Source organism: Camellia sinensis, chromosome 1 (assembly GCF_055761805.1).
Source record: "Camellia sinensis isolate YWXY chromosome 1, ASM5576180v1, whole genome shotgun sequence".
NCBI lineage: Eukaryota > Viridiplantae > Streptophyta > Magnoliopsida > Ericales > Theaceae > Camellia > Camellia sinensis.
The window spans coordinates 129,990,128-130,006,920 of NC_138961.1; the positions used below are offsets into that span (position 1 = coordinate 129,990,128).

At 35.4% G+C, this 16,793-nt stretch overlaps 1 protein-coding gene and 2 long non-coding RNA genes across 5 annotated transcripts; all 3 read left to right on the forward strand.

Annotated features, from left to right (window-relative positions):
* The first annotated feature begins 5,604 nt into the window (after nt 1–5,604).
* LOC145789956 (uncharacterized) lies at nt 5,605–7,311 on the forward strand. The gene is made up of 3 exons (XR_014328493.1): nt 5,605–5,756; nt 5,895–5,982; nt 6,777–7,311. It is a non-coding gene; the product is annotated as an uncharacterized LOC145789956 (long non-coding RNA).
* Nucleotides 7,312–7,537: 226 nt separating this feature from the next.
* Nucleotides 7,538–10,492, forward strand: LOC145797341 (uncharacterized). 3 transcript variants are annotated; one of them, XM_082884206.1, is made up of 5 exons: nt 7,545–7,734; nt 8,876–9,018; nt 9,103–9,214; nt 9,845–9,966; nt 10,064–10,259. In XM_082884206.1, the coding sequence occupies exons 2-5, from the start codon at nt 8,999–9,001 to the stop codon at nt 10,068–10,070; spliced, it is 261 nt and encodes an 86-aa protein (XP_082740332.1). In that variant the 5' UTR covers nt 7,545–7,734; nt 8,876–8,998; the 3' UTR covers nt 10,071–10,259. The 3 variants fall into 3 exon arrangements, 2 of the variants coding, with proteins under 2 accessions (XP_082740332.1, XP_082740324.1); XM_082884198.1 differs by having other exon boundaries at nt 9,845–10,492; XR_014338757.1 differs by lacking the exons at nt 8,876–9,018; nt 9,103–9,214; nt 9,845–9,966; nt 10,064–10,259 and adding an exon at nt 8,326–8,652 and having other exon boundaries at nt 7,538–7,734.
* A 755-nt stretch (nt 10,493–11,247) lies between these two features.
* Nucleotides 11,248–13,200, forward strand: LOC145797343 (uncharacterized). Its single transcript, XR_014338761.1, has 3 exons — nt 11,248–12,003; nt 12,795–12,935; nt 13,015–13,200. It is a non-coding gene; the product is annotated as an uncharacterized LOC145797343 (long non-coding RNA).
* The last annotated feature ends 3,593 nt before the right edge of the window (nt 13,201–16,793 follow it).

Consider the following 16,793-nt stretch of genomic DNA (forward strand, 5'->3'; position numbering starts at 1 on the left):
CTCATCATCAAGCTCTAATACTGCCAAGGCTATTCTATCAGCGGCCTCGGTTATGCCCATTGTGTCTAGCATTTTCTCTATCTGTCGAAGCCAATTTTCAGCTATTTTTGGGTCCGGTACACCTGTGAACTTTCGGGGCCTCTACTTCCGAAACTCAAAAAAGAGTCGAGTCCTCTCATTCTTCCGTTTGTTCCTTAATTGCCCTGGTTCCTCCAAAATTTGACGACCTAGGTTATTGGGGATGTCAGCCCCTGCAGTGATGGGTCCGTGTTGATTTCTGGGACGGTTTCGAACATTGTTGCTAGTTTCGGTATAGCCATTAGCTCGCGTGTCCACCATTCTGTTCATGGCACGTGGTGAGTTGGTTTCCAGTCTTAGAAAATCTTACTACTTAAATTTGAAATAAAGGTTAAGTTTCCTTAGGGTGCACTAAAGCAAGTAACAGTCAATAACATAGATCAACACATCACTCATATATTATAATAGGCATCATTACAAAAGGGCTCCTATATCGGAGTTACATTCAAAGAGCATCTACGCATTACAAAGTTCAGGCTATCTTATCTAAGGATCCCCATCAGCGGGTCTTACAAAAGTCTAGTTTTACTATCCCTCGAATTAGTTCTCGTTTCCCGACCAATCAAAGTCTTCTTCTGGGTCTTCATCAGCGGAGTCAGTGGCTTGGTCCGGAGAGCGGGGGGTGTACATTGGTGAGGGGGGATTGTGTCCAGAGGACACTTCTATAGGGTAGGCTGGGTTTGGTCCTTGCTGTTCTGGTGACTGCTCCATATTCATTGGTTGATTGTTGCATGGCTCCTGATAACAAGATGCGTAACTTTCAGCCGGAGTCGGTGGTCGGTGGTATGCTCTAGCGGTCAAAGCTTGGTGTATCAAGGAGTCCATTCTCTGATCATCTTGCTCCATTCGGATCGCCTTCTTTACTGCCCGGCTCAAAAATTGTAGACGGCGCCGCACCAGGGACCTCTTCTGCTCCCTCGTATAACGGGAGTACTCTGTCTCTACCTTACGTATCTCGGTTCTAATAATTTCCTCGACGGCACTTGTACAGCGTCGGCGGCTAAAGCAGGGGCTAACAGACATGGCCCTCCTTCCTTGCATACGGAAATTACCCCACGAGTCGAGACTGGCACCGCGTCCTGGATAGCCTCCCGTTGGCATCCTAAGGTGGAAAAGATTTTTATTAGTTAATCTTCTTATAATAGCATGATAGAATAAAATAAGATAAAAGGGGTAAGGGCTTCTAGAGTCGCGTATAGGGTTGCGAGGGTCACTACTACAAAAATAGTTAAAGATCACACTTTGACAAAAAAAAAGATCTCACTTTTATTGGAAGTGTGATAAAAAAAATTATATTGATATTTTAATCACACTTAATTTGATTAAGTGTGATAATATTTATTTTTTATGTCACTTTTCAATTAAGTGTGATTATATATATATTTTTTAATCACACCTTCTAATTAAAAGTGTGATTATATATACACTACTACTTTTTAATCACACTTTTTAAACAAAGTGTGATTATATATATATATTTTAATCACATTCTAATTAAAGTGTGATTGTTTATATATTTTTTAATCACACTTTTTAATTAAAGTGTGATTATATATACACAATTACTTTTTAATCACACTTTTTAAACAAGTGTGATTATATATATATTTTTTAATCACACATCCTAATTAAAGTGTGATTATTTATATATTTTTTAATCACACCTTTTTAATTAAAGTGTGATTGTATATACACTACTACTTTTTAATCACACTTTTTAAGTAAGTGTGATTATATGTATATATTTTTAATCACACATTCTAATTAAAGTGTGATTATTTATATATTTTTTAATCACACCTTTTAATTAAAATGTGATTATATATACATTATTACTTTTTAATCACACTTTTTAAATAAGTGTGATTATTTATATATTTTTTAATCACACATTTTTAATTAAAGTGTGATTGTATATACACTACTACTTTTTAATCACACTTTTTAAGTAAGTGTGATTATATATATATTTTTTAATCACACATTCTAATTAAAGTGTAATTATTTATATATTTTTTAATCACGTTTTTTTAATTAAAGTGTGATTATATATACACTACTATTTTTTAATTACACTTTTTAAGTAACACTACAAGAAAAGTGGGCTTATGAGACGGAACTTTTTGCGACGGCAAAAATGTAACCTTTTGAGACGGCACAATTTGCCGTCGCAAAAAATATGACTTTTTGAGATGGCACAACTTGCCGTCGCAAAAAATGTGACCTTTTGAGACGACACAATTTGCCGTCGTAAAAAATATGACTTTTTGAGACGGCACGACTTGCCGTCTCGCAAAAAAAAAAATGTGACTTTTTGAGACGGTACAACTTGTCGTCGCGAAAAATATGCCTTTTTGAGACTGCACAACTTGTCGTTGCAAAAAAATGTGACTTTTTGAGACTTCATATATATAGTTACAAAATGGTTTAAATAAATGCAATGGTATTTTTCTATCATAAAAAAAAAAATTAAAAAAAACGACGTCGTCTTACTCTTTTGATATAACATTTCTCTTTTCATCTTCCTGTCTCTCTGTCTCTATCTCTGTCTCTCTTTTCTTTCTCTCTCTCACTCATCACTCTTCTCTGTCTGTCTCTCTCTCTCTCTTTCTCTCTGTGTCTCTGTCTCTCTTCTCTTTCTCTCTCTCACGCATCACTCTTCTCTGTCTGTCTCTCTTTCTTTATGTCTCTGTCTCTATCTCTCTTCTCTTTCTGTCTCTCACTCATCACTCTTCTCTGTCTGTCTGTCTCTCTTTCTCCTTGTATCTCTCACTCATCTTTCTTCTTTCTCTGTCTCTCTCTCGTTTATCTCTTTTTGCTATTCTCTCTCTCTCTCTCTCTTTTTGTCTATCTCTCGAGCATCTTTTGTCTCTCTCTTTTTTTTTTGTCTCTCTCTCTCTCTCTATCTCTCTGTCTCTCTCGTTTTTCTTTATTCTCTCTCTCTCTTTTTTTTCTATGCCTCTCTCTCGTTAATCTTTTTTCGCTTTCTTTCTCTCTCTTTTTGTTTATCTCTTGTTCATCTCTTGTTTCTCTGTCTTTTTCTGTCTCACTCTCTCTCTATCTTTTTCTCTCTTTGTCTATCTTTATCTCTTTCTCTCTCGGTCTCTCACTCATCACTCTTCTCTTTCTCTATCTACCTGTCTGTTTGTCTGTCTATCTGTCTCTCTCTCCCTCATTGTTTTCGCCTTCCTCACTCTCTCTCTCATCTCTTCTCTATTTATTGAGCTCCCTCTCGATTTATCGATCCAACCATGTTGGGGACCCCCAGTGGGCGGTGACCCCCAGCACCCCCACCTCCACGTGGGGGGCTGTGAGAGCAAGAGTGAAAATAAATAAATAAATAAATTTTTTTGAACCAATCAGAAAACAGTGGGGGTGGTGGGGATCACTCCCACTGGGGGTCTAGGGCATTTTTCTTATCGATCCACTACAAGAAAATGCACTTTTAACGACCACTTTGTCACTTTCTCGCTCATCACTTTGTCTCTGTTTCTCTATCTTTCTTCTCTATCTGTCTCTCACTCATCTCTCCCTCTCACCACCCATCTCCTCTACTACATTTACCACTATTGCAAATGCCATTCCACTACCACCACTACTACCACTGTTGCCACTCCACCTCTACGATTACCATTACTACCATCATCGCCACCACTCCCTTACCACCACTACCACTACTACTACCATTACCTCTCATCCACCACTGCCACTCCATCTCCTCTGTCTGTCTCTCCCTTTCTCTATGTGTCTCTGTCTCTCTTCTCTCTCTCTCACTCATCACTCTTCTCTGTCTGTCCGTCTCTCTCATTCTCTCTGTGTCTCTGTCTCTCTTCTCTTTCTCTCTCTCACTCATCACTCTTCTCTGTCTGTCTGTCTCTCTCATTCTCTCTGTGTCTCTGTCTCTCTTCTCTTTCTCTCTCTCACTCATCACTTTTCTTTGTCTGTCTGCCTCTCTCGTCCATCTCTCTTCTCTCTATCTCTTTCATCTATCTTCTCTCTCTGTCTCTTTTCTCTCTCGCTCTCTCGCTCATCTCTTTCTGTCTCTCTCTCGTTTATCTCTTTTTGCTCTTTCTCTCTCTCTCTCTCTATATATATATTTTCACCTATTTTTCATCTTCCTTTCTTTCTTTTCTTTCTCTCTCTCACTCATCACTCTTCTCTCCCTGTCTGTTTATTTCTCTCTCTCTCCCATTTGTGTTCGCGTTGCTCACTATTTCCATTCTGTCTTTTCTATTTACTGAGCTCCCTCTCAATTTATCGATCCACTACAAGAAAATACACTTTGAGCACCACTTTGTCTCTCTCTCGCTCACTACTCTGTCTCTCTGTCTCTGTCTCTCTCTCTCTCCTCTATCTGTCTCCCACTTATCTCTCTCTCACCACCTATCTCCTCTACCACTTTCACTACTACTGCAAACGCCATTTCACTACCACCACTACTAACACGGTCGCCACTTCACCACTACGACTACCATTACAATATTTTTCATTAAAATATTACCCCTACTTCTACCAAACAAAAAATAATAATAATAATTTTTTTCATTAAAAAAAAATGAAACAAATAAATTTTCAAGCTTAGTAACCAAAATAAAATAATTTTTTTTAAAAAATTTTATTTTAACAAAAAATAAAGTTTTTTTTGCGACGACAACCCCTCTCTCTTTTCTTTCTCTCTGTCACTCATCGCTCTTCTCTGTCTGTCTCTCTCTTTTTCTCTGTGTCTCTCGTCCATCTCTTTCCTCTCTATCTCTTTCATCTATCTTCTCTCTCTTTTTTTATCTCTTACTTATCTCTTTCTGTCTCTCTCTCTCGTTTATCTCTCTTCGCTCTTTCTCTCTCTCTATATATATATATATCTTTTCACATATTTTTTCATCTTCCTCTCTCTCACTCATCACTCTTCTCTCTCTGTCTGTCTATTTGTCTCTCTCTCTCTCACACTCATCTATCTCTCGCTCACCACTCTGTCTCTGTCTCTGTCTCTCTCCTCTATCTGTCTCTCACTTATCTCTCTCTCTCTCACCACCTATCTCCTCTACCACCTTCACCATTACTGCAAAACGCCATTTCACTACCACCACTACTACCACGGTCGCCACTTCACCTCTATGACTACCATTACTACTACCATCGCCACCACTCTACTACCACCACTACCATTATTGCCATTACTACTACCATTACCTGTCCTTCACCCCTGCCACTCCATCTACTCTACCACTACCACAAATTTCACCACTAATTTCCACTACAAGAAATTAGTCTTTTAGGGACTAATATTTAAGGACTAATTGAATTTGGTCGCTAAAAATAATCTTTTAGGGACAAATTAAAATATATGATAACTTACTTATAAGATTATAAAAATGACTATTAATATTCTCACTTAATATTTACATAAGTTTTTGAGACTAATAAATTTGGTTGCTAATATATTATTAACCTTTTTAGAGACAAATATTTTTGTCATTATCAATTAAAAACATTTTGTGACCAAATATCTTAATCATTTTAACCATTAAAAAATCGGGACTCACTTCAGCCCTAACAGGATTTGCTAGCAATCAAAAAGTTGCAACTCTCTTTCTCTCTTCAACGAGTTTGCTCTCTCTCTAGAGCTCTAATACAAATTGGAAGCATCCATGGCAGATTTGCTCAATCTTCTTCAAATTTTGGTGCGTTTCTCTCTCTCTCTCTCTCTCTCTCTCTCTCTCCCCGCATATACACATATATATGATTTACAATATTGATCCGATCATCTCTTTTTCTTTCTCTTCATCATTTTCTACATCGCAATTTTCAATCAATGGAAGATTTCATCATCGATTCATTGAAGAAGAATCTCAGTTGTTGATTTACTTCTCTTCCGAGTTCTCTCTCACCTGGTATCGAAAACCCTAGGTCAGTACTCTCTAAACTGTTAAAATTATTGATATATATGAAGTTTAAAACTCTGAAACTCTGATTTCTAAATATATAGGGTCCAAGTAAACTCTGATTTCTAAACTCTGTATCAGAGTTTTATATATGAAGTTTCTGATCTTAATTTCTATAATTTTTATATCTTTTTGTGTTTTGTGATTGTTGTTCGAGTTTCTATATATGAATTTTTCTATATATGAATTTTTCTATAATTTTTGACCTGATGGATTTGATGAATGATTTTTTTTTTTACTTCCCATTCATTGACTGATTGATATTAGAAACTTCATAATATGTATATCTGTTACTTTCTTTTTTCTTGATGGATTTCTATCTTGTTGGTGTTTGATTGGACTACTATAATTTTATATTTTGCTCACCATGTATTTGACAATATGCCTAATGATGATACTATGAAAATATTGAGTGTGCTCCATAGATATGAATCACATAGTTGCTTTAATTGTTGGTGTTACACTTATTATACTATAGTGAGAGTTATAACTTGAGTTGCTCAAGTTGGCTTGCTTGAGGTGCACCTTTTTGTGTAACTTAAGCTTCAGATACTTCTCCTTTTTGTGTTTCCTTATTGCTCCAAAGCCTAACATAGTTTTTAAATTTTCAGGAAATAATAAACATATTGTTCTTCATTAGATGTTTATAAACATGAAAGGATGATGTTTCAGAATTTGCTATCTTATGGTGTCACTCCTTACACATTGTCTTCCATTAAAATGCTTCTTAATAAGCAATCATGCCCTTTCCTTTCATAGGTTAATTTAAAACCAAAGGTTCCAACCAAAGCTGTATGTGCAGAGCATCTTGAGTTGAGAAAAGAAATATTGACTTTATTGAATCTTCAGAAACAGGTACTTCTACCTAAGGTTCATCTTGAATTTGCATCTTTTTTCATTGTTCAAATATTTATATAATTTAAGTTTGCAAATGTTCCGCTGTGCTTTGACTGATATTTCAAGGTTGTGAATTTTCTTTATTGTGCTTTGCCTTTTTATAGTTTATAGAATCCTTAAAGTGACTTTAGGCCATGTTTGGATCTTAAATTTATTGAGGGAAAGCAAAATGAAATAAAAAAAGATAGGAAACGAGACTAAAGTAAAAGGAGTTAAATTTATTTATTTATTTTTTAATGCTTTATCTGATAGAAACAACTTCTTGAATAAACTTGTAATCTTCACATTTACCAGCAACTTATAGCAAATTAAACTAACAAATCTCTAAATTCCTAACTTCCACAAACTTAATATCCTATGAAGTTCTCTTGTTGCCTTTTGATTTAATATCTTGTGTTTCCTTCTCTTTGTTTCAGATATTGATTCACAAACTTCCACAAACTTCCACAAACTTAATATCCTATGAAGGATCAAAATTTTAGTATGTTGTTGGGTTTTTGAACTTCAAATAGATGTGTATTAAATTAACAAAAAATAATATAGTTTGTTTTCTGTAATTTCCTTGTTCAACTGTTATTGGAATGTAGTTATGATTGCATAGTGCCCAATATGTGGAGTGGAGCATACCAGTGCTGGGGAAAAGAGAACAGAGAAGCACCCCTGAGAACCGCATGCCCACCTAGGGTTGTAAATGGTGTTGTGAGCAACTTTGAGATTAAAGTATTTGATGGGTGTGCAAATCCACACTTGGGGCTAGCTGCTATAATTGCTGCTGGGATTGATGGCCTTCATAGACATCTGAGTTTGCCCGAACCCATTGGTAAGTAGGGTTATATGATTGTACTATACATCGATTATTTGTTAGTGTTTTTTCTGTACGTTATTTCCAAATATTTTTTTAGACATACCATCCATAAGTCCCCCATGTTTCATGTCCTTACAGCTCTGGCACTTAATCAAAAAAAAAAAATCATTTATGAATTATGTGAAAGAGTTCAGATTCAACTGTATCATTCCTCTGGCAGTGTTCATGCCAAATATTCATACTTGGTTCGATATGCATTAGTTCATGGTATGTGCTATGATGTTTCCAAAAATATAAAAAGTGTTTTCCTCTTTTTTTCCTCAGAAATCTTTATGTGGAATCTTCCAAGGGTCCAAGCCCATCTAGGCCCTTTGATTCCAAATTTTTATCTTCAGATGCATTACTACAATTTGGAGTCTAATAGAAGTCAAATAATTTTTTTTTAAAAAAAATTTCTTTCAATTTGCCCCAAAAATCTGAACTTTTATTCGCTTCAAATGCCTTAGTTAAGTTCTTCAAGGTTGATATCCATTTTTTGGATTTCATCTACATCTCTTTTACATTTTTGAACTTTGTTTACACTTGTGATTATGATCATGTGTGTAGGATTTTCATCATTTCTCTATGACTATAGACGGTGATAAGCTTTTGTGGTCGTGGAACAACTAATTGTTTAGGGCATGTTGCTCTTGTAACTGAACTGGTGAAGAGGTGGTGCGAGAGAAAGACAAAGTTGAAGTCATATTGAACTAATTTGATCTTGTTTTGGGATTTAACTCATATAATGAACTATGTTGAAGTGAATTTGGATACTTAGAGTTTTGATTTTTGTAATTTGTTTTTTGTATATACAAGAATAGATTTGATCTTGTGTGCAAGATTTGAACTTGTTTTTTTCTATATACAGAGATAGATTTGGGCTGTGGATGTCAATTTGTAGCTATGAAATTGAATGTTTTCAAAATGATAGATTTGTAGCTATACAGAGATAGATTTTTTCATTTTTGCTACATTTTGTGGTTGGTATTTCATTATAAAACTGCTATAGTATTAATTTTTTTATTGGGTAATTCATTATTGTATATTTACATGAAATTTACATATAGTTCCAATAATTTATTTTTTTCATCTAACACTTTCCCTGTTAACAATGCAGCCTGTTCTTAGGTCTTATCTTCCTGCCACAAGGATCTTTCTTCTTTTCTGAAGGATTGGCCTTCCGCAATTTGCCGAGCAATGCAAAACCTTCGAGCTTCTTTTTTTATGGATATAGAATAAAATGGGGATCCTTGGACGCAGGTTTTTGACTTCGGTTGATTTTATTGTTGTATTGAGCTCAATTATTGATGTTATTTGTAATAGCAACTATATTGTTGTCTGCAGTGCAATTGTTACAAAGCCAAATGAGTCTGTGAGGCTCATTGTAACGACTTTTATTGGAGTTGTTTTTGGCTTCCTGATAAGAGCATCATTTCCAACACTTCCATTAGCCAAGGTGCACAAAGTATTCTCTTTCCTGTCTTTGTCTATAATTCCTCTTTGCTTCTTGTTAATTTTATTTGTTTTATTCAGATTACATGATGAATATTTTCTTTTTGCATCCAAATTTGGCAATTGAATGTCCCTTCCAGCCTTCTTCTTCCTTCAATTAATCTTTCCTATAATGAGGACAAAAATTCAACATTTTTGAATGCTTGGTTGTGACTTGACATTTTCTACATTATCTTGGTATTTGGTTGTGATTGGATTTTGAATTTATGTTGAATGTGTTTGTGTGGTATAAATTGAATTGATGAAGTGTAAGGTTTATATATATAATAAATTTGAGTTATTAATTTTATAGGTAAATTTTGGATTTCTAGTATTGTTGATTTGAGATATGCATAAATTCCTTAATTAAATTTTCTTACTAGAGTCCTGGTTTGATTACTGCTATTATCCCTAGCAAGTTATATTTTATTGTGTGTGAAATTGCTATTTTATTGATCAACAATAAACTTATCATGGTTTTTACATTATGACATATATAAGAAAAGAAATATATGAGTTTGTTAGAAAGTTGTGACACAGGGGAGTTGAGTTGCTGCTGATTTTGTTGTTCTGTTTTCTTCCTTTCTTTTTCTAGTTGCTCTTAATTGGTTCCCATCAGAGAGGTGCAGTTGTAGCTGTTGTTTACTCACTGGTTTTGGTGCTTGTAAAGAGGTGCTACTACTGCTGTATTGTTGCTGCTAGTGGTAAACTGCTGATGTATGGTTTGGTACTGCTAAACTGTTTATTTTTCAATTGTTCCTTTTCTTCTAGGGTGCTGGGCCCTCCGTTACATAAATGTAATATGCATTTGCAGGCTATGAACTGGGACAGTTGTGTGGACTGGTTATCCGGGCAATTCTCTGGTCATTCTTTGGCCACTAGTGCTAAGAAATTAATGCTTACTTGTACTATTTACTGTATCTGGCAGAAGAGAAGTGCTAGGTTCTTCTCATCTGTTTGTACTCCTGCTAATGTGGTTGTGAGAAAAGTTGAATCTCAGGTTAGGTGCAGGCTCTTATCTGTTAACAACTTCAAGGATGATGGGGATAATGATTGGTTTATGGACTCATGGCATTTTCCTCATATAGTGTTGAGAGCACATGCTCTTTGAGTTGTTTTTACTCTTACTTCCAGTGTCTCTATATATATTGTTGTGTGTTTGGATCTTCCTCTTGCAGGTCTCCTGGATAAGTCCTTTGGAGCTGCCTCATTTTCCCCTTTGTATTCAGGACTTTGCTGGTACTTACTTAGGGATGTTGTGGGTTGAGTGATTGTGAGCCTCCACAGTTAGTATTGTGATGGAGATTATTGAGAGTGAGTGCTGAGAGGCTATATATGAGTGTTGTGTAATGTGAGACATCCATAATCCTATTATCTTGCTCATTATTTTCTTTGCAAGTTGTCAATGCTGGTCTCTTGTAGGGAGAAGGGTTGAGATGGTGAGGCTCTATAGCTAGGTTTTTGTGGGTTGAGTGATGGTGAGCCATATAGTTTACCTAATTCTTTTCTGCAGGTTGTCAAGCTGGTCCTAATTGTAAGGGAGTTTTTTTTGTTGAGGGTTGAGTGATTGGTTAGCCCTCATAAATTTTTTTGGAGTGTTGTGTGTTGCATCTTGAGGGTTGAGTGATTGAGGACTATTTGTTTCTGTGGGTCTACTCTACCCAGTCTTGCTGTCTATTTGTAATGAATATTTGTTAGTGTGTCCTTGTTGAGTTGTTACACATTGGTTATTGTATCTGTTCAACCCCCCATAGGTCTATAATATGTGGTAGTTCAAGTGTACAGATGCATTTGTCTTGGGGTTGGTCTTGGCAGAAGCTTGTTGTGATGGACTATGTTGCTATTGGTTGCTGTTCTGCTGGCTGTGGTATATGCTGAATTGCTGCTGTTGAGTTGAAATTTGTGTAGTTCATGTGTAGATACTGCCCATGGATGGGTGTATATGGTTCTCTGCTAGTTGTTGAGTCTGTGGCTCCACTTGTGTGGCTTTGCTGGTGCTGCTGTCTGTTGTCTGCTGTTTGCTGTCTGTCGTCATGCTAACTGTGGTCTTAGCTGTGTTTGTGGTTCATGCTGCCATGATGTTGCTACTATATTTCCTTTCCTGTAGCAGTGTTGTTTTCTTTATAGTGCATGCTCTGGTGCTGTCTGTTGTTGCTTTCTTCTTGTATTTCGGAACTGTATGCTGCCCAACCTTTGTTTTGTTGCTGTTTCTTACTGTCTTCCTGCCAGTAAGAGGTGGCTAATCTGCTTGGTTGGTGCAGCAAATTGGGCTAGTTTTTTGATTGGGCTCTGCTTTTTTGCTGATCCTAATGGACTTAATTTGCATTTTTGTGTTGTTTTCCTTTCTTTTTTGCGCCTTTTTGTGTCAGTTTCTGTTCGTTTGATGACAATGTTGTCTGGCTAAAGAGCCTTTTGTTTTTTTCTCTGTGTCTGTTGTTAGTTTTGTGGTGCCTGAGGGATGCCTCTTGTAAACCTGTATATGTTATTGTTTTTAATTTATAACTTATTTACCTAAAAGAAAGAGAACCCACAGTTTTGGCTCTATGTTTTGTGATTTATTAATTTCCTTCAATGGTTTCATCTTGTTTTGCAGGTCTATGAGGATGAAACAGTTTCTATTAACCCTTAGATTTATTTTATATTTTTATATTTTTGGCCTTTTTGATTCAGGGATCCACAATTGCTGATCTTTCAGTCTCTATTACACGGGTTGAGAATTACCAGCTGCCTCCTGAGGCTCCTCCCCTAACCCCTGTAAGTACCACGGCTGTTAAAAATAATACTTTGGTATCTGTTTTTATAATACTATTTTATCTATTCATTCTAAAAATTTATAGATAATGCGAATGTAAAAAAAGTTGGATGGGCTAATGACAGGTGAATTGGTCATGGACCTAGTCACCTGATCCTGAGGCCCACATTGTAGTTTTTTGGAAACCTTAGTCGCTTTACTCCTAGAAGGATATAAAACCAAAGAAAATTATCACTGAACAAGAAAAAATAATAATGATGGTGATAATAACAATAAAATAAATAACCTACTGATTGTAGCAGCAAGCAGAAATAGGTCAAACCCTCTGATGTTTTAATCAGTGAAGAAAACAAACTAGAAAACTTTGAAAGTGATTATATATTTGAAACCAGGTGAACTTATAGAGTTATTACTACTTTATTGATCTTATTAGCTTGTGAATTTCTCTCTATGATTTTCATGATTTGCCCAAGCATTATTATTACTAAAGCAATACTATGAATTGCTAACAAACACATTCAATGTCATATCACTACATATCGGAAAATTTTGTATGGAGGGATTAAGTATAATGATATTTGATTTAACATTCATGCAATAATTCTTGTGAATGTGTGTCACTCTAACATGTCATGCTTGCTTGACATTGATCATCACATATACAGTCAGTTGATGCATAACCACAGCAGAGTTGATTGATTCCCATATAGGTTGATAGTTTGGTTTTGGAGTTGCTAAAAGGCAATTTGTGTTTGTAGCGGTCTCTGAATTAATTTGTATTTTCATTTTTCAGGTCAGAAATTAATTAGAAAGATGCAAAATATAGTCAAAGAATTCAAGAAGTTTGTGCTTCAAATTTTTTGGTGGCTATGGGGAAAGGATCGGGGCAGTTTAACAACTGGATAAATTACATTATTTTTGGTGTGATTTAAATGTAAGTTTATAAATTAATTAGTAAGTTTATTCATATGCTTCTGGCGATTTTTATATTAATTTGTTTTTTTATTTTTCAGGTCAGAAATTTCTTGGAGAGATGCAAAATATGGTCAAAGAATTCAAGAACTTACTTTTTTCAAGTTTTTTATTTTTTTTTTTTTAATGTATGTAATCACAGTTATTTTTTTTTTTATTAATTTCTTTGTATATACTTTTAAACATTTAACTTTCATTTATGAAATATATGATATTATTTCATTCAATATATGGTTGTGATTCAAAATATAGTATATAGTGTGTATTACATTATTCAAATGAGCGTGCAAAAATAATATTGATTATTCTTTAAATATGTCAAATTTTTTTTATCACAGGTTTTATTAGTTATTAATCACACTTAAAAGGTGTGATCTAAATGTTTTTAATCACACTTAAAAGGTGTGAACTAAAGTTTTTAATCACACTTAAAAGCTGTGATCTAAATGTTTTTAACCACACTTAAAAGGTGTGATCTAAAGTTTTTAATCACACTTAAAAGGTGTGATCTAAAAGTTTTTAACCACACTTAAAAGGTGTGATCTAAATATTTTTAATCACACTTAAAAGGTGTGATCTAAATATTTTTAATCACACTTAAAAGGTGTGATCTAAAGTTTTTAATCACACTTAAAAGGTGTGATCTAAATGTTTTTAATCACACTTAAAAGATGTGATGAAAGCATTTTTTAATGACACTTAAAAAGTGTGATTAAAAATGATCATTTTTAATCACACTCTTAAAGACCACACTTTAATAAAACTTAAAAGGTGTGATTAAAAAACATACATCACACTAAAAAAGTGTGATCTTTATCTATATTTGTAGTAGTGGGTTAAGGGTTGAACCTGGGCTCTGATACCAAGTTGTGACGCCCCGACTCTACACTATTGGTTACAGTCAAGGGAGAGTCACTAATGAGTCCTATGGTCAATAACCAAGTAAGATCCTAGATCGCCGGAGGAGTCAAATTAGACTCCCTTCTAAGTCCAGCTTTCTTAGGCAGTGCATTGCCCTTTTGACAGATCTTAAAAGGTATTGACACAAGGTCTCATAAGCAACGATAAGGTTCATACATAGAATATAAATACATAACAATCACAAATATACTTAATTCAAAAGCTTGTTCCATTACATTATATCCAAAAGAAAGTTTAAATCTTCACGTGAGTCTTACAAAATATCAAAAAGAAATTTCTAGCTTCCCTAAGATAGCCAAAAGTCTTCGAAAGTTTCAAGCTCGTCGTCTCCAGCTACGAGTTCCGCTTCGTCACCTGGCATGACACGCCGTGAGCTTTAAATGCCCAGTAAACACACACACCCTGTCCCCTTTTCCCAGTCCAATACACAATCACAATTTTAACATCAAGTAGTAAACATGATATTCAAATAAATAAAGAGATAAGTTGGATGTTAGTAAACTAGAAATCCCCCAAAGAGATTTCGTCCTCCCGACCACAAGAATTGGATGCGGATTATTCGGTATGCCCCCTCTTTTGCTACTTTATTGCAGAACTAACCTCGGATGCCTACCAATGGTTATACACCGCGTAGCGCCAACTGTAGGGCCTCAAAAGAGACGTTAAAATAGGGCCTTGCCTGAATCCCTCCTCACACCAAACCACCTAGGGTCCGAATACAACCGCTCCATTCAAGGGTCCCGAAAACCACTTGCGCAAGACTTTAACTTCTAAATAAGGAACGCATCCCAACAAACCATATATCACATATTCTCATCTTTTCATTACTCAAGTGTTCGAAAACCCAATACCCTCCCTATTAGGTTTCCCGTTGAATTAAATGTTTTAAATCAAGGTTAGTCCAACTTACAAGACAATAATATCCATGTAAGCATGCATTCTTAAAATGAGAAAGGTAAATAACATAACCGCAACACATATAATATCATGCCAAGATATGATCATAAGCTAATAAGCAATCTCATGAACTCAAGGGCATAAAACATCCACCACAACACAATTTCCAGATTTAGTATCGCATAAAGATTAAAATGAAAGGACTATTTTAGATCTTTCACCGGACTCGGCCTTCCTATGGCTCGTAGAGAATTTGATCTAGTTTCTAGAATATATTTTGGAAATGGGATAGTCTTTCTAGATTTTAAGTTATTTAGAAAACATTCCAGCGCTGTCCAGATTTGTCGATCGTTACGAAAATTTGATTTTCTTGCAAACTGCTCACTTTTTTTCTATGAAACCAATTTTAGTTAAAAGATAACTCCTTAAGGAAGATTTTGACATAAAATAGTGATCCAGGATAATTTTATACATGTTTCTAAAATTTTTGAAAGTGGGCTGCAAAAACAGATTCTGAGGTAAAATGTCCAAAACAAGAAGATTTATGAGAAAAGGGTTCCACCAAGGGAAAATTTTCATTTCTTTTATGATGAAAACATGCTAACTAACATGTATTAAACTCAGAAAAATTGCTTGAAAGTGTGCCCTTGGAAAGTTGAGAGATTGGTATGAAAAAAATATGGTTTTGTGTCGAAATGGGGAAAATACAAGAGAGATAGAATCAATACTCAACTCTTAGCATTTTTAACACAAGTAACTCATCAATAACAGATCTAAAAACATTATTTAGAACCCTTAGAAATATGTATTTGAAAAAGGAAAATGAAAGAGAAAGTTGTGTTGTGGCTTACTTGCTAAGCTTTGAACATGAAGGCTCTCTTCTTCCTCCCTCTTCCTCTCTAGACTTCTCTCTCTTGCTCTCCTCCCTCTCCTTTAGCCGAATGTGTGTGTGAGTGTGTTGTTTGTGCTTGCCAAGCTAGGGAATGTTGGCATTTATAGACAATTTTTTATGTAAAAGTTCTAAAAGCCCATTAGTTGGAAATGGATGAAAAGGTTAGGATTTGTTTAAAGTTTAAAGGAATAGGAGTGATTTGGGAGGGCTTACTCATAGGTTTAGGCAACATTTAGTTGAGATGGAACTAGTATTGGAATTATCATCCTAGGTCTAGGGTACTAGGTTTGTGATTTTCTAGAATTTCATGATGATAAACTTTGAAAATTGGCTCCTCACTTCCTCCTAGAATGGCCGGCCCTAGGGAAGGGTGAAGGGACTATTTTTTTTAATCAATTTAGGTTCTAGGGCACACTTCTCAAGGTGTGTATATATATATATCTCTCTTGATTGATGGTACTCATGGTACAACGGTACAAGTACTAGTTTTTGGGGAAATTTTGAATTTAAATAAAGAGTGGGGGTTTGGTATTAAATTCATGTAACTTATGTAGAATTAAATTAGGTTAGGGAACCTAATCCGGCTAGGGTAATTCTTGTTTTGATAAAAATAAAAATAGTAATGCTAACCGACAAGATTCGAATTAATTCAAGTAATCGAGGAGCTTTAAGAAGATAATTCAAACATTAAGGTCTTTAAAGAGAATACATATTTCAGGGGCCTCACATTCCAGCTTCGTGGTTCCCTCATTCCAACTCAGTTTTGCACCAAAACGGAGGCGTTTCTCATCCAAAATCTCACAACCTGGATCACCAACTTAGATGGCTCGGAAAAGATGAACTTTCGGTGCTTCGGCATAAATGCACTATTTACGTTGAGTCGCACCCTACTGCGTTTTCTGTTACTTCATGCCGCAGCAAGGTTTTGGAATCCGGTAACACACGTCTTTAGCTTTGGCGAGCAAGAGATATGTCCCACTTTCGAAGATTTCCAAGTTTTGATGGAATCTGAGCGCAACGAAGAAATCTTGCTCCAGTTCTGCTTCAGCCACGTCCAAGCCTTAGGACGTATGTGTGGGCTTACTTTGCACGACGCTTGGTCATCGATTT